This window comes from Podarcis tiliguerta (genome assembly GCF_965153285.1).
Source record: "Podarcis tiliguerta genome assembly, chromosome: Z".
NCBI classification, from domain to species: domain Eukaryota; kingdom Metazoa; phylum Chordata; class Lepidosauria; order Squamata; family Lacertidae; genus Podarcis; species Podarcis tiliguerta.
The window spans coordinates 49890753-49918486 of NC_139553.1; the positions used below are offsets into that span (position 1 = coordinate 49890753).

The window sequence follows — 27734 nt, forward strand, 5'->3', positions numbered from 1 at the left end:
GACACCAGATCCAGAGGCACACAGAACGCCATCACCAATCAACCACACCAGACCCAAACCCAGACCCTCTCCACAGATAAATTACAGACACCATCCAGTAGCCAAACCAGGGTGGCACCTCCGGATGCTGCACCCCCCTGCAATCCCTACACAGATCTGGCTGGCACAGGCCACAAAACCACAGCTCGCCCCTATACACGAAGCCAAGCCAGAGCACAACCAAGTGCAGTACAGCCATCTTCTCAGAAAAACTCTTCACAAAGTTCAAGAGTTCAAGACACGAAGGCTTTAGCAACTAATCCACACCTAATGACCCACCTAAGTGGGATTCAGGAAATCACTCAAGAAATCACTCAAGATATCCCTCAAGTAATTAAGGAACAAAAGAAGAAAAGGCACACTAGCCTGGGAACCTCCTCTCTGCCCAGAACATTGGAGGCTATACACCACACCTCCTCAACAGTATTTATAGGAACTCAAACACTGAGATCCTGCTCTGTTCCAGTAACAAGAAGCCGAAAGCACCAGCCTGAAGATGACGAGTGAGACCTCGTCGAAACGTCGCCTAGACACCCCAACTTTTACACGGGAAGACACCCGAGGACACCAAAACCTGCATTCCTGTACCCGTGAAAATCTACGAAAGCATATATATATATATATATACACACACACACACACACAAAATTTGTGTATGTATACACTGCCCATCTGGGTGGCTCCCAATAGAATATTAATAATAATAATAATAATGATAATAATGATAATAAATAACTCTATCCAATCCCTATCCCTAACTCCTATCCCTAATAATAATAATGCTATTAGTTATACAACGCCCATCGGGCTGGGTTCCCCCCAGATTTTTTTCCAGGGGGCAAAGGCTTAAAAAACCCCACCATAACCCGCCCCCAACCTGTCCCCTCGCACCCAATTTCCCCGTTTTACCCCCAGGCCTTCCCATCTCTAAACCTGAGCCTGCAGAACTCCTGGCTGCAATTCTTGGAATATTTCCCAAACCGCCCAGAGATCTTGGGTAGGGATGGGGAGGCCTACAGGAAACCAGGTTTTTCCCCTTTTTTTAAAAAAAAGCTGTTTTTTCTATAAATGGGGTGGGAGATATTCAAACTATGTCAAACTGTTTTTTTTAATTCCCCTGGGGGGGGACAGCTTTTGGGGGAAACCGGAAAAAAAAGTTTTTTCCCCAGGCCTTCCTTCTCTAATCTTTCCTTTATTTTTTAATTTAATGTTATTGTTTCATTGTATCTCATCATTATTAGTGATTATTAGCATTTTTATTATTATCAGTATTTGTATTATATGATTATTGCTGTTATTTCTATCCCACCCATTTCATAAAGAAATAAAAAATAAATCAAGGAAGAAATATGATGGTTTTGGGGCAACACAGGACAAATAATAATTGTTGTTGTTGTTGTTAAATTCAGGAGCCAAAATGTCCAAACTCCATGGCGTTCCCGATCTGTATTATTTATATCCCACCCATTTCATAAAGAAATAAATCAAGGAAGAATGTTCATGATTATTTTCAGTTAATCCTCTCAGATGGGCTAGTACAAACAATAAAATGGATACTGGATATTGGTGCATATTGTTGTTGTTACATTTTTATGTTTATATTATTATTTATTTCCCCCAAATTTCATAAAGAAATAAGAGTCAAGAAAGGACTCGGATTATGTCCGTTTTTCAAAATTAACATTATTATTAATATTAATATCAATTATTAATATTATTTGCTACTTAATATTACTTAATATTATTACTTGATTTGATTAGTTATTTAATAGTCCACATTAATATCATTATATATTAATTTTACCCAACATTATTCTGGATTAATTAATATTGTTTAGGAATAGTCCATATTCTAAAATAAATATTATTATCGATTTTTTTTAGAGGGGGAGAGATGTCACAAACACAAGATCGATATGAAGATTCATGTATTGGCATAAATTTGCATATAAGTTTCACATCTTTCTATATAGACAATCTCAGATCAAAATTACACAGATATAATTTCCATATATCTATACATATATAGTCTTTATTATGTATAATATATACAGGCATGTAAAAAAGGGGGGTTTTCTGTGTCCAGAGGGAACCGCAAAGGTCATCCAGCCCAACCCCAGGCAAGGCCACCTCAGTGCCAATCATTGTGGTACCAACCACTGTGGTTGCCAGAGTCATCCAACCATCTCCCAGCTTCCTTCTTTTCCTTCGTCCCTCCATCTTTCCATTCTTCCTTCCTTTGTCCCTACTTCCTTTTCTCTGTCCTTCCTTCCTTCCTTCTTCCCTTTCTCTGTCCTTCCTACCTTCTTTCCTTTGCCCCCCTCCCTTTCTGTTCTTCCGTTCTTCCTTCCCTGTTTCCTTCCTGTGTTCCTTCCTTTCTTCCTCCTTCCTCCCTCCTTTCTTTTCTCTGTCCTTCCTTCCTTCCTTCTTTCCTTTGTCTCTCCCTTTCTCTGCCCTTCCTTCTTTCCTTCGTCCCTCCTTCCTTTTCTCCGTCCTCCCTCCCTTCCTCCCTTTCTTTGTCCTTCCTTCCTTTGTCCCTCCCTCCTTTTCTCCGTTAATCCTTCCCCATTTCCTTCCTCCCTTCCTCTATCCTCCCTCCCTCCCTCCCTCCTTTCCTTCCTTCGTCCCCCCTCCTTTTCTGTCCTTCCTTTCCGGCCTTCCTTCCTTCATCCCTCCCTCCCTTTCTCTGTTCTTCCTACCCCATTTCCTTCCTCCCTCGCTCCCTTCCTTCTTTCCTCCCTCTCTTCACTGGAGGGTCCTGTGCCAATTCTTGCAGTGGGTGGGGTCACCCGACCGCATCCCGGCTTTCAGAGCCGAGGAGTTGGACTACATGACCGGGCTCCCGCCAATGGAGCCCAGGGCACTTCAGCCCTCTGAGAGAAAATTGCCGCCTTCCCCGCAAAACAGCCGCCTCGTCACACTTCCCTGGACGTCCTCTCAGCAAGCCTCACTTTTGCTGCGCACTGGCTCCTCGCCCGCCTGCCTGGCTGCTGACTCCTCCGCCGCCCTTGCCAGGGCAGTGTAGTTCCTTGCCACCTCCTCCACCTGAGCCAGCAGTGCCCGCCGCCGTGCCTCTTTGCCCACCACTGCTGCCGTCTCCGCCAACCGCGCCAGCACCCGGAAGCTCCCGGCAACGGCCGGCAGCAGCCGTGCCGGGCTCTTCTCGGCACCCGCCACCCGCCGGCAGGCGGCCCTCAGCTCCCGGAAGGCCAGTGCCAGCTCCCGCCGGCCCTCATCTGGCACCGACGCCCCATTCCCTGCCGCTGCTGCACATTGCCGCAGGGCGCCCAGCAGCCGTTCAGCGTCGAGCCTCACCGCTGAGAACCCACCGGGGAAGGCGTACTCCCGGCCGCATAGCTCCCGGATGCGGTCGAGGCCCGATGCTGCCCTCAGGTCAATCTCCTGTGTCCGGGCTGCTGCATCCGGCATTGGCGGCACCGAGTAGCACAGCTCATCGGCCTCGTCGTCACCTCCCCGCCCTGAGAAGCAGGAGCGCACTGAGCAGCAGCCCTCTCCACCCGGCCCCAGTTGCCGTGGGCACACGTCATCCGGGAAACGCGGCGCTGGATCACCCTCTTCTGGAACGGCCCCTTCCCTGCTGGCGCAGCGCTGCAGCTTCTCGTAGCGTGGCGCTGCTGCCACCACGCACTCAGTCCCCAGGCAGGAGGCGCTCTTTTCCACATCTCTCGGCTCTGGGCTGGCTGAGCGCACCCGTCGACTCGGGAATCCTTGTGCCACCTGCTGTGGGCAACTCTCTCTCCCTCGGCAGTCGCACCGTGACACACTGGGCGCTGTTGGCACAGGGCTGGTGCCAGGTGGGCAACCACAGCCCCCCGGCACCGGACCCTTCAGGAGTTGCTCCAGGAACTCCAGTTCAAACTGCTTCACTTTCCGGAGTTGCGCCCGGCGCTCATCCGTTTCCCGTTTGAGCCGTGCTGGGAATGTCGCTGAGAAGAGCTTCCGGAAGCGGAACGCCGGCCGGGGCACCCGCGGCTGTGCCGGGACCTCCAGATCATCTCCGTGTGGCACCTTGGGTTCGAGATCAGACACTTCCTGGGGTGGGGGAACCATAGTATCTCTCCGGATCCTATCCACCGGCACCTGGCAGCTCTCTGTCTCCTTCTGGGGACACTCCGGTTCAGGGTTCGAGGGGCAAGGCTGAGCACTGGGACTTGGTTTGGCCTCGGCGAGCCACGCTGGTGAGGACTTCCCAGTCTTCGCCTGCCAAGTGGGCGCCCCACAGCCTCTCAAGCGGAAAGGTAGGTCCTTCTGGACCAGGAAGCCATCCGGGTCAACCCGTTGCGCCAGGAAGTAGGTGGCGTTGGGGGAAGCGTCTGCGTCATGGCCGGAGTCGGGGTCGAGGGCGGCCAGGACGATGAGACCTGGAGAAACCACAAGGGCCGGGAGCATTAGGATGTTGAATAATAATCCTAATACTAGGGTTATTACCCTATCCCTAATCCCTATCCCTAACTCCTATCCCTATCTTGAACCCCTATCCCTAACCCTTATTATTATTATTATTATTATTATTATTATCTTATTATTTCTACTCTGCCCATCTGGCTGGGTTTCTCCAGGCACTCTGGGCAGCTCCCAAAACACAACAACAACGATGATGATGATGATAATCATAATCATAATAATAATAATCAACAACAATGATAATAATAATGTTGTTGTTGATGATGATGATAATCCTATCCCTAATCCCTATCCCAAGGGATGGATTCAACTGTAGTGATCAGATGGGATTACCATGAGGAATTATAAAATATGCATCAAGCCATTGTGTCCACGATGAATGCATTGTGTTGACTGGGTTTAATTCATTGCCAATAATTTCTGACCAAATCCCACAACCCTCTGCATCTCTGGCCATTTCCTCTACTGCCCATTTCTCTTTCTTGACAAGTCACGTACACAGCCCAGGCATGCATCCTGGGCCATAAAGATAGTGGGCAAGTTTCTTTGATGTAGCTTTTCTGAAATGTTAATCTCAGGATGTTGATCTTAGGGCCTGGAAACAGATCTCACCTGAAGGTGATAATGATTGCTGTCTTCCTGGCCATCCTTATGTATATTGCTTGTTTATCACCTCCTGGGGTTGCCAGATGCACTCCTTTGTAGTTCTGTTTTGTTTACCCCAGAAATATGTGTGCTTAATTAGTTTTAGTAGTTTAACTTTGGTTTTGTAAAAAGTTCTTTTGTGAATAAGATGACCTGGGCGGGAGGGTGGAGAGACAGATTATTATACGCACCCTTCCCAGAGTCTTGCTGGTCAGAGTCTTGCATCTGTGTGTATTCTTATTGATCAGAGTTCAATTCTTCCTTTACTTTGAGAACACCTCACTCAACACCCTCTTCAATACTACTACTACTAATAATAATATTGATGATGATGTTAATAATAATAATAATAATAATAATCTATCCCTATGCCTGGGGGTGGACTTCACACTCTCTTCAATACTAATACTAATATTACTACTACTACTACTACTACTACTACTAATAATAATAATAACTCTATCCCTAACCTGGGGGTGGACTTGACACCCTCTTCAATACTACAATTACTACTAATACTAATAACCCTATTCCTAATCCCTATTTCAGGGGGTGGGCTCGACACCATCTTCAATACCCGTGGCTGGCGCCGGTGGTCCATCCTCCGCCTCCGCCAGGGCTTCTAGGGCCTGCAGGGTCGACACCAGCGCCTCGTCAAGATCCTGGGCTCGTTCCCGGACCGTCCGGGACCCCGGAACCACCGCCTCGACGAAGGTCACCGGTAGCTGGCACCCGGCATCCTCGCTTGGTGCCACCCGCTGGCGCCGGGCGTCGTCCTCATCAGAGCTATTGTCCCCGAAGCCAGGTGGCGGTGCCGCGATGGCCAGGGTGGTGGTGGGGTCGTCCTCATCGCCCTCGCTGCCCGGCGGCGGCAGTGCTGTCAGATCCAGGCCAGCACGGCCCAGGCTCCGTCCGGGACCGTCCACCGAGCGAGCTCGGGCACGCCTGGCACCGCAGCCCTCGCCCTCGGCACCCGGGAGTTTCAGCACTGGATCCGACTTGGTCCTGGGCCGCGTTTCCCCATCTCCGAAGATCCGGTTCTGGTTGAGGTCGGGGCGGCGGCGGCGTGGCAGCTCCGGTGGCATAGCACGGCGGTTGCTGCAGGCACTACGGTTCCCAGCCTCCTTCTCTCTGCCTGGAAAAGGAGAGACTGGAGGGTGAGGATGGTTGCCAGGGAAGGTGCTCCGGGGTTGTATAGTCCAACCCTCTTGACCCGTGATTGGCCTGATTCAAACCTGGAACCTCCTGCATTTCCGTAGGGCATTCATATTTTCTGCACCTAAATGTATTATTATTACTATTATTATTATTGATGTCTCTATTATCAGTAGAGAAATATAAACGCATGATTGTTGTTGTTTTGTTGCTGTTGCTGTTATTGTTGCTGTTATTTCGGATGCCCCTATTTTCATAGGAAAAATGTAAAATTATTGTGGTCATTATTATTGACGTCTCTATTCTCAGTGGGGAAACGTAAAAGCATTATTGTTCTTGTTGTTGTTATTTAGGATATGCTTATTTTCATTGGAGAAATGTAAGATGATTGTCCCTTTTCTCGTTGGAGGAATATATGAGTGGACAAATGGGCGGGATATAAATCAATTGTTGTTGTTGTTGTTAACAGGGACCCAGGCTGGCTTCCCTCAATCTGGGATTTTATTCCCTTTGGAAAAATCAGACATCTCAGCTGGTTGGAATTTTCTGAGCTTGGAAATGTACCTGTCTTGGTCATGGGAGCTGGTATATAAATTCTCATTCTCATTCTAATAATAATATAAGTATTAATATTCATATTAATATTTGAATACTATATATAGTAAATTATATATCTGGGAACTCCAGGATGTAGGCCTGTAGATACATTCAATTAATTAAAAAGAAAGAAAAGAATAAAAAAGAATAGCATAGCATGGCATAACATAACATAAAATATAACAACAACAACAGGGGGACCCAGGAATTGAGCGGTATATAAATTCAATTAATAATTCTATTATTATTATTGACGTCTCTATTCTCAGCAGAAAAATGTAAAAGCATGATTGTTGTTGTTTTGATGCTGTTGCTGTTATTGTTGCTGTTATTTAGGATGTCCCTATTTTCATAGGTGGTGCTGGAGGAGACTCTTGAGAGTCCCATGGACTGCAAGAAGATCAAACCTATCCATTCTGAAGGAAATCAGTCCTGAGTGCTCACTGGAAGGACAGATACTGAAGCTGAGGCTCCAATACTTTGGCCACCTCATGAGAAGAGAAGACTCCCTGGAAAAGACCCTGATGTTGGGAAAGATGGAGGGCACAAGGAGAAGGGGACGACAGAGGACGAGATGGTTGGACAGTGTTCTCAAAGCTACAAACATGAGTCTGAACAAACTGCGGGAGGCAGTGGAAGACAGGAGTGCCTGGCACGCTCTGGTCCAGGGGGTCACGAAGAATCGGACACGACTAAATAACAACATTTTCATAGGAGAAATGTAAAATTGTTGTTGTCGTCTCAACAGAGAAATGTAAAAGCATTATTGTTGTTTTGTTGTTATTTAGCATATGCATATTTTCATAGGAGAAATGTAAGACTATTATTATTATTATTATTATTATTATTAAAATTGTCCCTTTTTGTTGGAGAAATGTAAGAGTAAATTTAATAATAATAATGTCAGAGCTGGCTCCTGGTCCCAGCTCACAGAGGACCAACGCTAGCCGGTAGTAATGTATCAAAGTCTTTATTGAAGTATAGTTTCCATTTCCAAGCCTCAGCGCCCAGCTCTACGTCTAGGGTCTAGACCGGCGAAGCTCCGTCTGAATCTCCGCCCCCTGTACACCAGTTTAAGACTCTAATCTTACTCCACCTCTCCCTTCTCTCCTTTCTCCTCTGGGTCCTGCTGCCCCCCGGGGTCTCCTCCCTCCTGGACTCCTCTGACGCAGACGTTGACCCTCCTGACTCCTCCCGCTCTCTTCGGCGGGCTTTAGGACTTGGCTCCCTACCCGGGCTGCCGACTGTGCCGCCTTCCTGTACATTTGAACTTGGCGCGCGCGCGCGTTTAACCTTCCTCTTAACCGTTTCCTCGCTCCCTGACGAAGGCGTGGTCAATCCTGCCTCATGTTCTCCCGCTGGTAGCGCGCCGCCTGATCCCGATGCCTGGGACTCCTCCCCCCTACTTCCCTCTGGTGTGGACGCTGGTCCAGATTTCCAGCTGCTGCTCTCTGAGTCCCCTCTGGCCCCTTCTCCCTGAAGTGCCCCCCTGGGTACTAATAATAATAATAATAATAATAATAGGGGCCCAGGCTGGCTTCCTTCAATCTGGGATTCTGGGATTTCATCCCCTCCAGAAAAATCTGACTTTCAGCTGCTTGGAATTTCCCTTGCTTGGAAACGTACCTGCCTTGGTCATGGGAGGCGGTGCGACCGGGAAAAGCGTCCTTCTGGAGTCGGCCAGTAGGTGGCAGTAGCCAGAAATGAGGCCAGCAAAATTGGTGGCTTCTGGCCACTCCATCAGAAGCACCAGCGGCTGGGGAGAGAAGTAGTATTGGAATCATAAAATCATAAAATATTGATCTTTATTATTATTATTAGAATAAGAGGACTATACAATATTCTACCTCAGGTTGAAGTAGCTTCGGGATGAATATTTTCAGGTTGTGTTCCGTGGCGACTCGGAAGTAATAGAGCACGCGCTTCCGGGTTTCGCCACTCGCGCATGCGCAGATGCTCAAAATGACATCATGCGCATGCACAGGGCAAATCGTGACACGTGCAGAAACGGGTTGCGTTCGCTTCAGGATGCGAATCGGGCTCTGGAACCGTAGGAGTGCACATTTCCAGAGTGTGGGGATCAGATGGGATTACTATGAGGAATTATAAAATATGCGTCAAGCCATTGTGTCCGCTATGAAAGCATGGCATTGACTGGGTTAGATTCATTGACAATAATTTCTGATCAAATCCCACAAGCCTCTGCATTTCTGGCCATTCATCAGGCATCAGGTAGCTTCTTTGATGTAGTTTTTTAAATCTTTAGATAGATCTTAAGGGCTAGGAAGAGTGTTCACAAAGACATGGTAAATACTACCCGTCCTTCCTTCCTTTATTGCTGTTTATGACCTCCAAGTTTGCTGAATGCATTCTTCCTTTTTAGTTCTGTTTTATTTACCCCAGAAGTATGCATGCTTAAATTAGTTTTGTAGTGTAACTTTGTCCCCACGTGGGGTTTTTTTAAATGCTCAGAGGAAATCTGATTGGTTTTTATGAACACTGGGTAAAAAGTTCTTTTGTGAATAAAACGACCTGGGCCGAAGGGTGGACAGGAATTATTATTATACGCACTCCTCCCAGAGTCTTGCTCGTTGAAGCCTCTGTGTGTTATCAGAGTCTACTCCTTCCTTTGCTTTGGGAACGCTACAGGAACAGATCCCATTTGCATCCAGAGGTACCACTGTATTCTTATTGTTCTCATCGTAATAAAGCCTGAATATTATTTAAATGAAAAATCTGATTTAAGTAATAAAAATCTAATTTAAATCAGAATATAAATTGAATCAAAAGAATCCGATATAAATTGAAATAATCAGATTTTTTTAAAAATGTGCTTTAAATTAAAATCTGATCTAAATCAAAAAATCTGATTCTTTGAATAATTTTTTTATTTAAATAGAAAAAATGTGATTTAAATTAAAAATGTGATTTAAATAAAAATGTGATTTAAATCAAAAACCAAATTTAAAATTTAAAAATCTGATTTAAATTTTTTAAATTCAGATTTAAAAATTTGAAAATCTGAAAAAAAACCCAAAGAAAATCCGAGTGACGGGATGGCCCCCAGGCGGCCCTCCAGCCTGCCCACCTTTGCATCCACAATGCCGGTCTCCACCCTTGCCACACCCGGGTTCTCCCGGAAGAGTTGGACTCTGCTGATCTGGCCGAATTCGCAAAGGACAGTGGTCAGGTTGGTGCGGAGGTCGATGACGTGACTCACGCCATGGCGGGGGCCCACCAGGAGGGTGGGGGCCGTGTCCTGGCCGTCCTACGAGAGAGTCAGAGTAGTCAAACTCAGACCTGGAACCCAGAATAAGGACCCGGAACCAAACTGGAACTTGGAACCAGAATCCAAGCCCGGAACCCTAGCCGAACTGAACTGGAAACCAGAACCAGGAACCGGAAACCAAAACCCATAACCTGGAACCAGAATCCAGGAACTGGAACTGAACCAGGAACCGCAACTGGAATCAAAGCCGGGAACCAAACCGGAACCTGGAACCAGAATCCAAGCCCGGAACCCTAACCAAACTGAACTGGAAACCAGAACCAGGAACTGGCAACCAAACCAGAAACTGGAACCCAGAATACAAGCCCGGAACCTGGAGCCCGGAACTGGGAACCAGAAAACAGAACCTGGCACCAGAATCTGAGCCCAGAACCTGAAACAGAAACCAAACCAGAAACCGGAAACCCTACCATCCCGACAGTCTGGAAGATGACACCGGAGAAGGTGGGCAGCCGGTCGAGGAGGCGTAGGTACTGGAGCTTGGCCCGGGTAGGTGAGACCTGCGAGGAGAGAATCGGGGGGCCCCTTGGGGTCATCCAGTCTGACCCCAAGCTCAAGGCGGGGGTTAGGGACCCATCCCAGGAGTTAGTGTCCCACCTGGGCGCCGCGCCGCTGGTGCGCCTTCAGCTGTTGTGAGAGCGACCGGCGCAGGAGCTTGTCCTTGGTAGCCGGCAACAGAGAGGGAGGCAAGAAGGGCTCCAGACCCCACTCCTTCCTGGGGAGAAAAAGGAAACGCACACACTCCAATTTACCGTACTTCCTTCCTGCCTACCTTTCTCTGTTCTTCCTTCCTTCCTTCCTTCCTCCCCCCTCTCTCACTCCCTTTCTCAGTTCTTCCTTCCCCATTTCCACCCTCCCTCTGTTCTTCCTTCTGTTTCCTTCCTTCGACCCTTCCTCCTTTTCTCTGTCCTTCCTTCCTTCCTTTCTCCCTCCCTCCCTCCCTTTGCTCTTCCTTCCCTGATTCTTTCCTTTGTTCATTTCCTCATTCCTCCTTCCCTTTCTCTATCCTCCTTCCCTCCCTTTCTTTGTTCTTTCTTCCTTGTTTCCCTCCTTCCTTTCTCTGTTCTCCCTCCCTCCCTTCTTTCTGCTGTCCCTCCCTTCCTTTTTGTTTTTCCTTCCCCCTTCCTTCCTTTCTCCTTCCTTCCTTCCTAAGGAAGGAAACAAATAAGGAAGAACAGAGAAAGGGAGGAGGAAAAAAATAAGGAAGGAAGGAAGAAAAGAGAAAGGGAGTGAGGGACGAAGGAAGGAAGGACGGTTGGCTGTCCCAGGTGTGGGAACAAGGGTTGGTCAGGATGACCCTCAGGGTTCCCCCCGGAACTCACTCACTCGACGTTTCTGAGCGCCACCTTGTGGCTGGGACGGGTGGCTGAGACAGTGATATAGATGTGAAGCGCCGTCAGGACCAGGAGCGACTCCGGATCGGGGTCGGCACCAAACCGCTCCCGGATGACATCGTTGCGGCTCTGGAGAGGGAATTATAAGCACCGCCTAGTGGTTACCGCGAGGGACTGGGAAGCAGTGACTAGTGGTTATTGACTAGAAAGCAGCACCTAGTGGTTTGTGAGTTGTAAGCAGTCCCTAGTGGTTAGATCGAGGGACTAGGAAGACTAGTGAGCTGGAACTAGTGCTTACCCCCAGTAAAATAATAATAATAATAAATTTGTACCCCACCCATTTAAGGAGCAGTTAGGACCACTAGGTGGAGCAGCCGGCTAGAAGGAAGGATTGGGACCCTCTAACCACACATTCACACACCCCCCGCTGACCTGGATGTAGAGGTATTCGAAGGCGGCGGCGTCTCGCCGCAACAGTTCGGCAGGGTCTTTGGGGTAAAAGCTGACCCGAAAAAGGCACCGCATGCCTTGGTAGTGGGTCCGTTGAACGACCTGGGGGGAGGAAGGAGAGCTCTGGCAAGGGGGTGGGCTAGATGACCCTGGGGTCCCTTTCCCCTGTCCATCCTTGTGGGATTTGGGAGGAAGGGAGGGCGGGACGAAGGGAGGGTGGGAGGGATGATGGAAGGAAGGAGAAAAGGAGGGAGAGACGAAGGAAAGAGGGAGGGAGGGAAAGAAGGAAAGAAGGAAGGAAGGAAGGAAGGAAGGAAGGAAGGAAGGAAGGAAAGAGAGAGAGAGAGAGAGAGAGGGACGAAGGAAGGAAAGAAGGTAGGAAAGAAGGAAGGAAGGACAGAGAAAGGGAGTGAGGAAAGAAGGTAGGAAGGATGAATGGGAGGGAGGGAGGATTTCAAAGCTCTGGTGGGGGGGGGTGGACTAGATGACCCCCGGCTCCCTCCTGACTCACGTGGGCCAAAGGCTGCTGCTCCTGTAGGAGGAGAAACTGGTGGCTCCGCTCGGGGCTGCGGTATTCCAAGACGAGGGAAAAATGCTCAATCCGCCGCAAGGAAAGGCGATCCTGGAGGGTTGCCATCACATCCTGGGAGGGTCGAGAGAAAAGCATTTTTGGAAGAATAAGAAAAATCCATTTTTTTACGGATGGCACCCCCTTTGCTGGCACCCCCTTAATAGTGACAATCAGAGGGAGGTTTCCTTTTTGGAATAATTAATTTTTACAGTTCTATCAAAAATGACTGATTTGGTTCTACTATTAGAAATACACAGACCGATAATTATAAAATGATGTTGAGGTTTAATAAGTTAACTTTTTATTTGGACAACTGTTTTGCTCTACTTTACTGGAAGGAGAAGAAAAATCATTTCCTTAATAACAATTATTTAACTCAAACAATAACATGATAGCATATGTATCCATGTTTGTTAACTGATGTTGATAAAAAAGGACTGTATTTTAGCACACATTAAAAACTTAAAATAAATCCTTCTTTCCTGATGTATTAAGAATTACAATGTATCAAGAATTAAGAATGTAACTTAAATAGAATTAAATAAATAAAATAGAATATACAGTGGTACCCCGCCAGACGAATGCTTTGCAAGACGGAAAACCCGCTAGATGAAAGGGTTTTCCGTTTTTCAATGCGCTTCGCAGGACGAATTTCCCTATGGGCTTGAGATTTTTTTTCGCTCCCCGCCCCCTTTTTCTAAGCCCTAAACCTCTAATAGCCTTTTAGCAGCTAATCCGCTAATCCCTTAAGACTTTAATAGCCGCTAATAGCTGCTAAACCGCTAATAGCGCTAAGCCGCTAAGCTGCTAATAGGGTTGCTTCGCAAGACGAAGAGACTCGCGGAACGAATTAATTTCGTCTTGCGAGGCACCACTGTAACTTCAATAAATTCCTTTGGACTAGAATGTAACATAATAGAAAATCTCTAGAAATATTTTTCCTCTGAAAGCATTTTACAAGTCACTAACCACTACGCGCTGCTTCCCAGCCCCTTGCTCTAATCACTAGACACTGCTTCCCTTTCTACCTTGACAGTGGTGCGGCTGTCGAAGGTGAAGGACTTGACCTGCCCGTTTTCAAGGAAAACCTTCAGGACGTTGGGGATGAGGAGGAGGGCTTCTTTCTTCAGCATCTCCTGCGGGCGGAAAAGCAGAGGCTGGCGGAATAATAATAATAATAATAATAATAATAATAATAATATAATAATAATAATAATAATAATAATAAAACAACTACCTGACTTTTAGAAGACACCTGAAGGTAGCCCTGTTTAGGCAAGTTTTAAGGTTTGATGTTTTATTCTGTTTTTAATCTGTTTTTAATCACCCAGCTGGATGGGCCAGGTATAAATATAAATATAAAATTTATTATTATTATTATTATTATTATTATTATTATTATTATTTATTACTTATACCTCACCCACCTGCCTGGGCCTCCCCAGTCACTCTGTGCAGCACATTAACTATCCTTAACAAGCCCAAAGAGACAACGGAGACATGAAGAAAGGAGACGACCACATCCCCACCCTTCCAGAACTTTCCAGAACTCACCGGCTCCGGCTCCAAGAAGCGCACTTTGGCAGGATTGGACCTCAGCTTGGCCTTCTTCGCAGCACTGATGAAGGCCGACTTGGGCGACTGGAAGGGGAGAAGGAAAAGACGGGCCTTGTAGGAGAGGTCAGCTGCCTTCCAAAATCTCAGCCGGAAAAGCAGATTCCCGACTTCCCAGGGGGTGGGGGTTGAGATGGATGACCCCCGGGGATCTCACCTGATGGGTTTGCAGCACGGTGAAGACAGCGGACTCCTTGGCGCTTCTGTGGCAGGAAAGGAACAAAGGAGACATTTAGGGTTTCCTTGAGATTTCTGCCTCTCCAGGGAGTTGGACTGGAATGACCCTCGGGGGTCCCAGCTCCCCTGCGTTGAAATTCCTCCAGAAAGAATCCATGGATTTGTATAGGAGGCAGGAACTGCAGCTCTTAAATTTCAGAAGGGTCACCCAGTCCGACCAGCGTGTCTTGAACCCACTTCCTCCTTCCTCACCTCACAATTTCGATGAATCTCTCCCGGGCAACATCACTCACGTCTTCGTCACCGATGGCCCAGATCTGGTCCCCGGGAAAGAGTTTGTCCTCCGAGGGTCCGCCTGCCAAAGGAAGGGGCAGCTGGTGTCTGTCGGGGGGAGAGAGACCCTCAGCGTCATCTAGTCCAACCCCCTTCCAACTCGATGATCCGATGCTGAGATTTATCCCTGGAATCCTCACCTGCCACTACTGAACGCACCACCACGGGCCTCTCGCCACCGGCCACAAAGCCAAACCCTCTGTCCGGGTGGCGCCGGATTGTCACCTGTCGGAAGGCCTCGGAAGGCGGTGGTCCCCATTCCATAGCATCCCAGCTTTCCTCTGGCATTGCATCTCCAGCGGCGGGAGAAGACAGGATTCCAGGACACAGGGAGGGAAGAATCCTATCCACGGTCTCTATTCTAATGCACAGAATCTGGGATGCCAGCAAGGTTGAACCTTTCTGTAAAAAAGGGATTTTATTATTCCAAAAAAGGAAACCTTATCCCTATCCGTATCCCTAACTCCTATCTCTAACCCCTATCCCTAACCCTTATCCTTAATCCCTAACCAGGGGCGTCTTACCTATAGAGACTAGTGGCATGGGGCATCAGGGAAGAGGTGGAGGCTGAATGCAGCTCCTCCCAGCATCAGCTCGTCACCCTTGCCTGCCTCCTCCAGCCCTGCAGGCAGCACTGTCCTCCCTAAAAAAAGGTGGACAACTCTGGGAAACGGGGGGGGGGCGCACCGGAGGGAGCTTTGCACCACGGCGCTTGATATGCTTAAGATGGCCCTGCCCCTAACCCCAACCCCATCCCTACCCCTAACCTCATGCCTAACCCCCAACCCCTATCCCTATCCTCAACCCCTAACCCTTATCTCTTCCCTGCATTTCAGCCTTCATCAACTGCAAAGTTGGCATCGATTTGCACATTGCATTTTTGCCAACCAGGTCCGGCATTATGGCTTTCCTTTGCCATTTTGTAATCAACTGCAATTCAATAACTGCTTGCATTTTTTATTTTATTTTTAAACCAGAACCATTTTATTTATTCCTTGGGACACAGCTTCTCCACAAAAAGGCCCCACAAATAATGCAAACGTAAATGTCCAGTTAAGCCACCACCTCTTTTAATATTCACAATAGAGCTCAAAATATTGCTTTTTAAAATTATAATTCATCACATTTCAGCTGCTGTTTGCAGTTGGCATTCAGATCCAGGAAAATCCAGCAGCAGCAGGGCCTGATCCTGTCTCAGAGGAGGAGAACCCTACTCACTGTGGGTGGGAGAGATGCCCTCTGGCCATGTCACCTCCTCCTTTTCTCCTTCCAGAAAGAGTGGGGAGGGATGGAGGGAAGGAAGAATCAAGAATATGAAAGGAATTGGCTCCTGGCCTGGTCCCAGAGAAAGGGATGGGAAAAGAGAGGGGGGGGGAGAGAGAAGAGAGGGAGAGAGGAAGGGAGATTTGAGAGAGGAATGGAGAAGCAGAGAAAGAAAGTAGAGAGAGAGAGAGAGAGAGAGAGGAGATGGAGAGAAAGGGTAAGGGGAGATGGGGAAGAGAGAAGGGGAGAAGGGGGGGAGAGAGAGATGCGACACTGGAGGGAGAAGAGAAAGAAAGAGAGGAGAAGAGAAGGGGGGAATGGGGAAGAGAAAGAAGGAGGGGGGGTCGGGAAAGGAGGGGGGGTCGGGAAAGGAGGGAGGGGGAGGGAGGGAAAGAGAAAAAGAGGGGGGGGAGAGATAAAGGGAGATTTGAGAGAGGAATGGAGAGGGAGAGAAAGAAGGAGAGAAAGAAAGAAAGAGAGAAGAGAGACGGGGAAGGTGAGAAAGAGAAGGAGGCCTGAGATTCATCCGGCATCGGCATGACCTGTTTTTGACATCCTAATAATAGTAATAATAATAATAATACAGTAATAATAATAGGCGTTCCTCTGACCCACCAAGCTTGTAACTCCATCCAAAGTAGCCTTGGCGGTCCCTTCCCGCCCTATTATTATTCTCCTCTTCTCTCCTTCCCCCCATCTCTCCTCTCCTCCTCTCATTTCGCCGTTCTCTCCTTTGATACCTTCCTCGGAGGTCGGGTGGTTGGATGGAGATTCTTGGAAACGGACCATTCCTGGCGGCAGGAATCTCAAGAGAGAAGCCTGGAATCCAGTGAGGTGACATTCGTGGTTCCCCCAAACCCCGAGGTCCTTTTCACACGTACTATGAGCAGCGGGTCAGACTGGATGACCCTCAGGTACCTTCCCTTCCATTCGCCAGGCAATCACTGGTGCCGCGGAAAGGATCGAAATGGACTTACCCGCTTGGTGTGCGTGTAAGGAGGTCTTTGGGAGGAAACCTGTCCCCCAATGGGGGTCCCCCACGCCCCACATTCGCCCCACAACCGTCGCCATCCGTAGCCCCCCAAAAGCACGAGGCGAGATGGGGCGCCGGGGCCGTTGCATACCCCTTTGTAAAAGCGGGGTGGGGAACCAAAGGGATCTGCCCGCCTGGGGTGGGGAACACATACCCTCCAAACTGCCCCCTTCGTAGCCCCGCCAAGTGCAAGCTTTGGGCTACGGGGCCGCCCATCTTTCGAGAAAAGAGGGGCGGTAAGAGGGAGGGAGCCGTTTGGGGGGGCATTAGGAGAACTTGGGGGCCCCTCGACCTGCTCCGTCGGGAACCCCAAAACCAGAAGGGGGAGGGCGCATACCTCGGGCGCAAGCAGACCCCCTCCCCAGTTGTGGTTTTTTTATGGGGGTCGCGGGCCTTACCGGGACTCCCTGCGGCCCCCCGAAATCGGGCCGGGAAGACGGCGGGGGGGGGGGGCAGCTCCGGCCGCGCCTGCGCACTCGCGGCGCTCGTCGTCACTGCAGTACACGGGAAGGGAGGGGGGAAGCGAAGAGGGAGGGGCGCCCCAAAAGTCATCCAGACTGACCCCCCCGCGAGGCGGGAAACGGAGCGCAGGATCCTAGAATGGGGGAGCTAGAAGGGAGCCCTAAAAGTAATCCAGTCTGACCCCCCTACAATGCAGGGATCTAGAATGGGGAGCTGGAAGGGAGCCCCAAAAGTCATCCAGACTAACCCCCCTGCAATGTAGGGATCTAGAATGGGGAGCTGGAAGGGAGCCCCAAAAGTCATCCAGTCTGACCCTCCTGTAATGCAGGGATCTAGAATGGGGGACTCAGAAGGGAGCCTCAAAAGTCATCCAGTCTGACCCCCCCCCCGGTTGTATATAGATTCTAATAATAATAATAATAATATGATGATGATGAGATTCCTGCCTTGCTGTGGGGGGGTCAAACTAGATGAAACCGGATCTAGTCCGGCTGTCAGATTTTTCCCCTATACATCTTTTGGGGGGGGCGGCGGCGGCGGCGGGTGGAAATGGAAGGTTTCGGGCCTCGCCAGAATGGAGCAAAGCATTGTGGGAGAATCCCTGGAATGCGGGGTTGCTTAGCAACTGACCACCGATGCAGTAGAGGATGCTCTTTTTTTCCCGTCTGGAGGGGAATTGGAGAAGCGAAGAGAAAATCCTAGAAGGGCCAGGCTGGAAGGGGATCCCAGGGGTCATCCAGTCGGACCCCGAGCAAGGCATGAACCTCATGAGAGATTAATAATAATAATAATAATAATAATAATAATATACCACCCTATACCCGGGAAATAACCTTAGAATGGCGGGGGCAGAAGCGGGTCAGACTAGATGACCCCATCAACCCTTTCTCCTCTCTCTTTCTTTCTCCTTTCTCTGTACTCTCTCTCTCTTCCCCCCTCTTTCTCTCGTCTCCATTCATCTGTCTCTTTCCCCCATCCCTCTCTTCTCTCTCTCTCTCTTTCTCCTTTCTTTTCTTTCTTCTCCTTTCTTTCTTTTCTTTCTTTCTTTCTTTCTCCACTCTATTTTTTCTCTCTTCCCCTCCTCTCTTTTTCTCCTCTCTTTCTTTCTCCTTCCCTCTTTCCTCCATCCCTCTCTTCTCTCTCTTCCCTTCCTTCCTTTCTCTTCTCTTCCTTTCTTCTCCTCTCTCTTTCCCCATCCCTCTCTTCTCCCTCATCTCTCCCTCTCATTCTCCTCTTTCTTTCTCGTCTCCCTCTCTCTTTTCCCCCCTACTCTTTCTGTCTCCTCGCCCCCCCTTTCTGCGCTTTGAGGGCGATTTCCCTTTATTTTGGAGAAAAAAATTGCTTTTTTCTTCCGGATTCTCATTTCCTTTATTTTTGGGGTTCTCCCCCCCCAAAACTGCTCTTCCTATCACGTGATTCCTTCTCCCTCCGTCCCTCCCTCCCTCCTCCTCTCGGAAAGGCGGAGCGCGGAGCATCCTCTGCAGCGGCCGCCGGGCCAAACAGAGGCGAGGGCCTCCCTGCGCCCCCCCCCAGGAGCGGATCCCACCCCCTCCCCGGCGCCCCCCGAGCGCGGATTTCGAGGCCTGCGCGCCCTTCCCCTCGAAAACGCGCATTTTTACGCATCCAGACGGATCCGGCGGCGACCCCCGCCCTACGCCACCCTCCAGGAGCGCATCGTTCACCGGCGCCCCCCAAGTGCGGGTATTTGTGCCCCCTCCCAAAAGGCATCGGGACCCCCCTGCGGATTGGGCCCGAGTGAGGATTTCGCGGCCTGGCTGCGCCCCCCGAGAGCGCATTTCGCCGCCGGAGGGATCCAAGGATCCGGCCTCGTCCTCCTCCACTCCTCCCCCCGAGACCGGATTCCACCTTTCCCGGAGGTCGGCGCATTTCCCGCTCTACAGCCTTCGGAAGCGCAACTTCCACTTTGTCGGATCCGTCCGTGGACCGGCCAATCTCGCCTGTACCCCCCCCCCCGAAAGCGCATTTTCGCACGCTACGCGCAGACTCTCCTCCTGCAAAGGCGCATCTCCTCTCCAAAGGCGCATTTCCACGTCGGCGCGCAGCTTCTCCTCCTCGGATCCGGCCCCGGTCCCGCCATCCTCGCCTGCACCCCCCGAAGGCGCATTTCCCACGTTGCGCGCAGATTCCATTGGGGGTCTGTCCTCCTCCAAAAGCAGGACCTTCGGGCGGCTTCTCCTGGGCGCATTTCCACGTTGGCGCGCAGCGTCTCCTCCTCGGATCCGTCCCTGGTCCCGCCGTCCTCGCCTGCGCATTTCCCACCTTTGGGCGCCTTTCCCCCCAGCGCATCCTTCCCGTGGGCCGGAGCGTCTTCATTCGCGGCTTGCGGCCCAGACAGCGCATTTCCCGCCTTTGGGCGCGCAGCCTTTCCTCGCATCAGTCCTTCCTCGCCTGCGCGCCCGACGGCGCATTTTCCTTCTGACTGTCTCCCAAAAGCGCATTTTCTGCATTTGGGCTTAGCCTTTCTTCGTCTGTTCAGACAGTCTCCGCCGGCGGCCGATCCTCACCTGCGACCCCCAAAAGCGCATCTCCCTCCGTTGGCGCGCAGCCTTTCCTCGTCTCCACGCTCAAGAGCGCATCATTCCTCTTGGCCAGAGACTCTCTGCCGGCGGCCCCAAAAGAGCATTCCCCATATTGGGCGCAGCGTCTCCGATTGCGGCCTCTGGAGCGCAACTTCCGCGTCCCGCCGCCGTCTCCCAAAGCGCCTTTTCCACGTGCGCCCGCTCGCCGGAGACTCCGTTGGCTCCTCCGTTGGCCACCCTGCGCGCAACTGGAGCGCATTTCTTCTCCCGTCCGTTTTGCGCCATGGCGAGTCTGCCGGGAGGAGCCTTTTCCAGCGCCTGCTGAGCGCCACTCTTCGATTCGGATTTCCATTCGCTTCAGGTGAACCGGCCGGCCCCACCGCTGCCCCCATTTTGGGGGTGCTGCCCCCCCACCCCACCCCGACCTCCCACCCCTCGGAAATGCGGGGACTGCGCGACGGCGCATGGGTTGCGCTGTGTCTCCTCCTCTGCTGCTGCTGCTGGGCGCACAGGTAGGTTGGGGGGCTCACCTGGGGGTTTTGGAGGGCGGAAACGTAGCACGGTTCTCCCTTGGGGTTTTGGGGCAGTAGAAAGGGAGTGGGGGGCTCCCCTGGGGGGTGGGGGGCTGTCGGGTAGCGGAGGACTCACCTGTGGGTTTTTTTAGGGGGTGGACAGGCAGCAGGGCCTCCCTGGGTTTTTTGGGGGGTGGACAGGTAGCGGGAGTTTCCCTAGGGATTTGGGGGGCAGACAGGTAGTGGGGGCTCACCTGTGGGGTTTTAAGGGGGCACAGGTAGGTTAACTTTGGGGGACTCCCCCAGGGTTTGGGGGGACCGACAAGGTATCAGGGGGTTCACCTGTGGGGGTTTTAGCGGGCACACAGGTGGGTTAACCTGTGGGGGGTCACCTGGGTTTTTTTAGGGGGTGCACAGGTAGGCTAACCTGCAAGGGGCTCACTTGTGGGGGGGTTCTGGAGTCCCCTAGCTGCCCCCCCCCACAGAATAGGGGAGAGACTCCTCCAATTGCCACAAAAAGCATGATACCCCGATATTTCAAACCCACCCCCCAATTTACATGAAATTCATATAATATATTATATTGGGGTTCCCAGCTGGAATTCAGGGGGGCAAGTTTAAAGGAGGCCATGAGTGCATGAAGCATGATGCCCAATATCTCAAATGCCCCAAATCTATATGAACCCCACAATATTTTATTCCAGCTAGACACCCCAATAGAATATATGATGGGCCCCTCCAAGTTTATTGGGGCTCCCAATATCTTCTCCCAAAATTTCATTCCAGCTGGGAACCCCAATATAATAGATTCGGGGGCAGGTTTAAATGATGCCATGTGGGACCCTCCATGTTTTAAACCAGCTGGGCATCCCAATATACAAAGGACCCCCAAATGTATAGGGTGCCATATGGGGTGGGGCTCAATGGGGACCCCCCAATATTTTAACTCAACTGCTTTGAGGCCATGGTCTTCTCCTGTTTTGCAGCCCCTCCACTGGCAACATATCGGTGGTCAAGGACATTGTGGACAAGCTCCTCAAAGGCTATGATGTCCGCCTGCGGCCCGATTTTGGAGGTAAGGCAGCGTGGCCTAAAGGTTAGAGCATGAATCCAATTGATAATAAATCAGGTAATCAATAATACGCCGGGTCATAAATAAATAAATGATTACCTATTATCCACTTTTATTATTTTCTTATTAATCTATGTTTCGGTTTTATTTCGGAGGTAAGGCAACGCCGCCTAAAAGAGCATAAATCTAATCGATAATAAATTAGATAATTAATCATAAATAATAAGTTAGGGCATAAATTAATAAATGATTATTTCTTATCCCCTTTTATTATCTCTTTTATCATTTTCTTATAATCTATTGTTCGATTTGCTGTTATTCCTTATTGACTTTTAGTCTTTATTTATTATTTATTATCTAAAGTTATGATTTATTGTTTATAATTTAATTTCTTAATTTTATGGGGTTATTTTTTTATGACTATTTTATTATTTCCTTTTATTATCTCATCTTCCCATTGAGGATTTCATTTTATGGTTTCATCATGTGATCATCTTTAACATTTTATCACAAGTCAATAAATTAACCAATTATGAGTTTCATTAGCAATTAATAATTTTATTACTTCATTTTAATATAATAATCTATTATTGTAATATAATATGATATAATATAATAATATAACATAATATATCTGTTGCTTTGGTGTTGTTTTGTTACTGTTATTGTTATTATTTCAGGGAACCCTGTGGTGGTGGGGATGAGCATCCACATCTCGAGCATTGACCAGATTTCTGAAGTCAACATGGTAAGTAGGACGAACTTCCACTGGATCCAGATTCGAATCCTGCTGGAAAGGATGGATTTCCTTCTGTCCTTCTTTCCTTCTACCCTTCTTTCTTTTTCCTCTTCTATCCTTCTTTCCTGCTATCCTATCCTTTCTTCCTTCTTTCCTCCTATCCTTCTCTCCTCCAATTTCCCCCATCTCTCTCTTTCTTTTCTCCTCTGCCAGGACTATACCATAACCATGTACTTCCAGCAGAGCTGGCGGGACAAGCGGCTTGCCTACGGCGATCTGCCGTTCAACCTGACACTCGACAACCGAGTCGCCGACCAGCTCTGGCTCCCAGACACCTACTTTCTTAATGACAAAAAGTCCTTCCTGCATGGGGTCACCGTCAAGAACCGCATGATCCGCTTGCACCCAGATGGCACCGTCCTTTACGGCCTGAGGTGGGCAGATATTAATGATATTAATCACCAATAATCAAGAACCGATTTGCTCCTGCCAGTTCGTTATTGCAAATACGGTCAATTAATGGGTGGTTTCGTTCTCGCCTAGTGATCACCGCAAACTGGGTGCTAATCAGTTTTTTATTGTGCGTGTTGATCATAACAGGGCGGGGCGATTAATGGACAGGTCATTATTAATGGACGGATCATGATTAATGATTATTAATGGACAGGTCATGATTACTGGATGGATCATGATTAATGACGGCTTTCATCCTTGCATAGTGATCACGGTTAAATATTATCAATTTCAATACATTTTGATAGTCCATAAAAATTAGCCATCCGATAATAATAATAATAATAATAATAATAATAATAATAATAATAATAATTTATTATTTATACCCCGCCCATCTGGCTGGGTTTCCCCAGCCACTCTGGGCGGCTTCCAAAAGAATATTAAAATACTGTGATACATCAAACATTAAAAGCTTCCCGAAACAGGGCTGCCTTCAGATGCCTTCTAAAAGTCTGGTAGTTGTTGTTCTCTTTGACATCTGGTGGGAGGGCGTTCCACAGGGAGGGCGCCACTACCGAGAAGGCCCTCTGCCTGGTTCCCTGTAACTTGGCTTCTCGCAGTGAGGGAACCGCCAGAAGGCTCTCGGTGCTGGACCTCAGTGTCCGGGTAGAGCGATGGGGGTGGAGACGCTCCTTCAGGTATACTGGACCGAGGCCGTTTAGGGCTTTAAAGGTCAGCACCAACACTTTGAATTGTGCTCGGAAACGTACTGGGAGCCAATGTAGGTCTTTCAAGACCGGTGTTATATGGTCTCGGCGGCTGCTCCCAGTCACCAGTCTGGCCGCTGCATTCTGGATTAGTTGTAGTTTCCGGGTCACCTTCAAAGGTAGCCCCATACTTACCTATTTATACTTATCAATTAATACACATTAATAGTTCATAAAATTAACCATCCAATTAATACTTATCAATTAATACTTATCAGTAGGCAAAATTAGAGAAATATTTGCGAGTTCAGATATTGGACCAGGAATATCATCCAAAAAGGGGTTGGAAAATCCCCCCAAAATCAATATATAGCATTCCCCGCATCCGTCAATCAGGGATCCCCATAATGGATCCTGGGAATCCTCTCTCTCTCTCTTTCTGCAGGATCACGACAACTGCCGCCTGTATGATGGATCTCCGGAGATACCCCCTGGATCAGCAGAATTGCACCCTGGAAATTGAGAGCTGTGCGTATCATTCAATTCAATTAAATTCAATTATTGCTTGTTAATCAAGGAATAATTAAAAGTATTATCCAGGAAAAATCAAGGAATAATTTTAAGGCAGGAATAATTTTAAACCAGGATTAATTTTAAACAGGAATAAGTATAAAATAAATTAAAATAAAATAATTTCTTGTTAATCAAGGGATAATTAAAATGAATTTAACTTTAAAGCAGGAATAATTTTAAACCAGGTTTATTTTGAAACAGGAATAATTTTAAGGCAGGAATAAAATAAAATTATTCCTTGTTCATCAAAGAAAAGTATTATCCAGGAATAATTTTAAACCAGGGTTAATTTTAAACCAGGAGGATTTTAATTGGGGAATAATGTTAATCCGGGAATAATGTTAAAACAGGAATACTTTTCCACCAGGATTAATTTTAACCCAGGATTAATTTTAAGACAGGAATAATTCTAATCTGGGAATTAATTTTAACCCAGGATTAATTTTAAGGCAGGAATAGTTTTCAACCAGGAATCATTCTCATTGTTTCTTATTTTCTTTCCTCCCAGATGGCTACACTGTTGACGACATTGTCTTCTTCTGGCAAGGAAACTCTTCGGCCGTAACGGGGATGGAGGTCTTGGAGTTGCCCCAGTTCACCATCATCGAGCAGAAGCTGGTCACCCGTGAGGTGGTCTTCACCACTGGTGGGTTGCCCTGTCGGATCATCTAGTCTAACCCCCTGCCTGAAATCCTGGGGTTGTCAGACACAGGGTGGGAGACCACGGTCCTCCAGTCCACCCTTTGCTGAAGATACCAGAGATGTCCTCACCGATTCATCTGGATCCTGGGGTCCCGTCCGGCTTGACCATCTCCTCTTTCTCCAACAGGCTCCTACCTCCGCCTGTCGCTCAGCTTCCGCATCAAGAGGAACATCGGCTACTTCATCCTGCAGACCTATATGCCCTCCATCCTCATCACCATCCTCTCCTGGGTCTCCTTCTGGATCAACTACGATGCTTCAGCCGCCCGGGTGGCCCTAGGTGAGGAGATCCTGAGATCTTGCTCCGGGGTCCTGCTACCAAGGGTCCATGTGATTCTCCCTAAAGGCAGAACCTGACCTTTGTCTCTCTTGAAACATATTGGGTTGGACTCAGGTGAGTATGAGGTCCACCAAGACCCTGAGAACTTTCTCTTATGTCCCGCTAGCAAGTTGGTGGTCCACCAAGACCCTGAGTCCATCAGGATCCATGTGATCCTCCCTAAATGCAGGACCCCCTTGACATTCATTGGGTTGGATTCAGGTGAAGTTGGAGGACCACCAAGCCGCTGAGAACCTTCTCCCATATCCTGGTAGCAAACTGGTGGTCCACCAAGACCCTGAGGTCCACCATCCTCCTAATGGTCCATCTGATTTTCCTTAAAGGCCCTGACCTTAATCCCATTTGGTGAAGTGGTGCCCAGCTCTCCAACCCATTAAGGTCATATGGAATCCAGATTCAATATGAAATCATTGGATTTCCATGGATGTTTTTATATATTCATCTTCAGTCACGATATCGCTTGACTTCCAGTATGAAAAGGTTTGATTTCACTAGGCGTTTCTATATATCCGTCTTCAATCATGACATCGATTGATTTCAGAGTATGAAAACATTTGATTTCAATATATCAGTCCCATCTTTGGATATTACAAAAATATTTTGATTGTTGATCATGACGGAGGTTTGAATTATGGTGCCTTCCCTGCGCTATAATTCTCGGCCACGCAACTAACCCTGTTTCTTCTCCCACCCGCCGCGGCACCCAGGGGTGACGACCGTCCTCACCATGACGACCATCAACACCCACCTCCGGGAGACGCTACCCAAGATCCCATACGTCAAGGCGATTGATGTCTACCTGATGGGCTGCTTCGTCTTCGTCTTCCTGGCGTTGCTGGAATATGCCCTGGTGAACTACATTTTCTTTGGGCGAGGGCCACGCCAGCAGAAGAGACGGGCCCGGCGCCTGGAGCCCCGGACTCAGGTGCGAGATTCCTGCCTAAAAAGTGGGTGGGGATGGGTGAACCTCAGGGTCCTGTATTTGAGGCCGAGATCTCTGTGGGTTGGGATAGATGACCCTGAGCTCCCTTCTCTCCTTCCAGCCCGACCCATATGGCAACCTCCTCCTAGCCGGCGTCTCCGACAGCAACTGCCCGCTCTTCTCCACGTCACCCTCGCCAGACCCACGCCCCTGTGGCCTGCGCGGGTTCGAATCTTCAGGCACCGCCCTACACTCTCGGAAGGCACCCGCCTGCCGCACCGCCCGGGCCAACTGCCGCCTGCGCCGGAGGTCCTCCAAGCTGAAGCTGAAGATCCCCGACCTGGCCGACGTCAGCACCATTGACAAGTGGTCCCGGGTTCTATTCCCCATCACCTTCGGCTTCTTCAACCTTCTCTACTGGTTGTACTATGTCAACTGACGTCCAACAGGGAGAGCTCCAGGCGCCGGGTTCAGGTTCTGCCCCCACTCCTACCCCAGCCTTGCCTCCTCTCCGCTTCCCATTTGTTCTGTCCCCTCACAGTCCCTTCCTCTTCCCTTAAGAGTCACTTCCTGTACACTCTCAGGCACTTCCTGTTCCCTTACAGGCCCCTTCTGTTCTCTCACCACCCCTTCCTGTTTTCGAACAGCCCCTTCCGGTTTTACCCCTGTCCCTTCCTGTTCCCTTCAATTCACTTCCTCTTTGCTCTCAGGCACTTCCAGTTCCCCCACAGTCCCCTTTACTCTCCCTCAGAGTACCTTCCTGTTCTCTCACAGCCACTTCTGTTCCCTCTCAGGGACTTCCTATTTCCTCATAGTCCCTTTCATCTCCTTCACAGTCCCTTCCTGTTCTCTCCCAGTCCCTTCTTATTCTCTCTGAGTCCCTTGATGTTCCCTTAAAGTCCCTTTCATTTCTCCCTCACAGCCACTTCCTGTTCCCTCTCAGGGACTTCCTGTTCTCTCACAGTCCCTGCTTATTCTCTCTCAGTCCCTTCCTGTTCTCTTAAAAGTTCCTTCCTGTTCCCTCACAGCGCCTTTTTGTCCCTTCCCCTCTCCTTCCCTCCCCACTTCCTGTCCCCTTGCAGCCACTTCCTGTCCCCAAACCAGCCATGGAGAACCCACCGTTTCGAGTAACGGGAAACGAGGAACAAGCCACGCCTCCCAACTTCCAGTACTTTCTCTTCCTCCTCCTCCTTGGACCGGCTGGGCTTCCTTCCCACCGGCCACTTCCCTTCCGTTGCTTCTGCCATTACAGGTTCCGGTGGACGGACTTTTCCGGAACCGACTTGAACCGAGTTTACAGTTTTCTACCTAGCGACCGACCGACCAATGGGATCTCTCCGTTCTCACATTTTGGGTTTTCCCCCCCTTGTTGTTCTGGGAGGGATTTGGGGAAAGTGCTCCTGAGCGTGTGCAGAGTTCCTTTCCCCCCCCTAAGCAATGTACATGAACCTTAAAAAAACACATTTTGGAAACTGTACGATATCCGTCGGTTGGGAATCTTTCTCGTCTTTTTTTTTCCCTTATAAAATCGGGAGAATTTCACTTTAAATATACGGCCTTGGAAGAAAAACAACAACCGGTGTCCGTTTCTTTCCTTTCAAAAACAGGGCTGCGGGGCTATGTTTTATTATAATAAAACATCATCTATAATATATAGATATTAATTAGATCTCATTTATATTTATATGATATACACACATGCTTAGACATATTATTGATATATCCTTATATTATTGATATATATATTCAATATATTATTAGATATATAAAAATAATATAATGAT

General features: G+C 49.0%; 2 protein-coding genes across 16 annotated transcripts; one reads left to right on the forward strand and one right to left on the reverse strand.

Annotated features, from left to right (window-relative positions):
• Nucleotides 1-1952: 1952 nt before the first annotated feature.
• LOC310669070 (FERM and PDZ domain-containing protein 3-like) lies at nucleotides 1953-17600 on the reverse strand (the record flags this gene model as incomplete). 12 transcript variants are annotated; one of them, XM_083422560.1, is made up of 15 exons in its annotated part: nucleotides 1953-4421; nucleotides 5687-6244; nucleotides 8488-8617; nucleotides 9950-10129; nucleotides 10561-10650; nucleotides 10748-10865; nucleotides 11477-11613; nucleotides 11917-12036; nucleotides 12446-12577; nucleotides 13534-13641; nucleotides 14060-14146; nucleotides 14277-14322; nucleotides 14549-14651; nucleotides 14770-15031; nucleotides 17324-17600. In XM_083422560.1, 14 exons carry the CDS (start codon nucleotides 14915-14917, stop codon nucleotides 2977-2979), a joined length of 3402 nt encoding a protein of 1133 aa, XP_083278686.1. In that variant the 3' UTR covers nucleotides 1953-2976. The 12 variants fall into 12 exon arrangements, with proteins under 12 accessions (XP_083278686.1, XP_083278687.1, XP_083278685.1 ...); XM_083422561.1 differs by having other exon boundaries at nucleotides 14549-14677; XM_083422559.1 differs by having other exon boundaries at nucleotides 13534-13662; nucleotides 14549-14677.
• On the forward strand, nucleotides 16840-27526 carry LOC310669080 (gamma-aminobutyric acid receptor subunit beta-4-like). 4 transcript variants are annotated; one of them, XM_083422601.1, is made up of 10 exons: nucleotides 17923-18143; nucleotides 20289-20439; nucleotides 21426-21514; nucleotides 22192-22259; nucleotides 22464-22684; nucleotides 23859-23941; nucleotides 24495-24632; nucleotides 24816-24968; nucleotides 25736-25953; nucleotides 26072-27526. In XM_083422601.1, the coding sequence occupies exons 1-10, from the start codon at nucleotides 18035-18037 to the stop codon at nucleotides 26387-26389; spliced, it is 1548 nt and encodes a 515-aa protein (XP_083278727.1). In that variant the 5' UTR covers nucleotides 17923-18034; the 3' UTR covers nucleotides 26390-27526. The 4 variants fall into 4 exon arrangements, with proteins under 4 accessions (XP_083278728.1, XP_083278727.1, XP_083278729.1 ...); XM_083422602.1 differs by lacking the exons at nucleotides 17923-18143; nucleotides 20289-20439 and adding an exon at nucleotides 16840-16876; XM_083422603.1 differs by lacking the exon at nucleotides 20289-20439 and having other exon boundaries at nucleotides 18020-18143.
• Nucleotides 27527-27734: the final 208 nt, after the last annotated feature.

What these genes read in the sequence shown, in the direction of transcription:
- LOC310669080 (XM_083422601.1), top strand. Translation starts at nt 18,035, where the DNA reads ATGCTCTTTTTTTCCCGTCTGGAGGGGAATTGGAGAAGCGAAGAGAAA. An exon ending in AGATTTCTGAAGTCAACATG is followed by an intron (nt 22,260 to 22,463) that starts GTAAGTAGGACG and finishes CTCCTCTGCCAG; the next exon opens with GACTATACCATAACCATGTA. An exon ending in ACCGTCCTTTACGGCCTGAG is followed by an intron (nt 22,685 to 23,858) that starts GTGGGCAGATAT and finishes CTCTTTCTGCAG; the next exon opens with GATCACGACAACTGCCGCCT.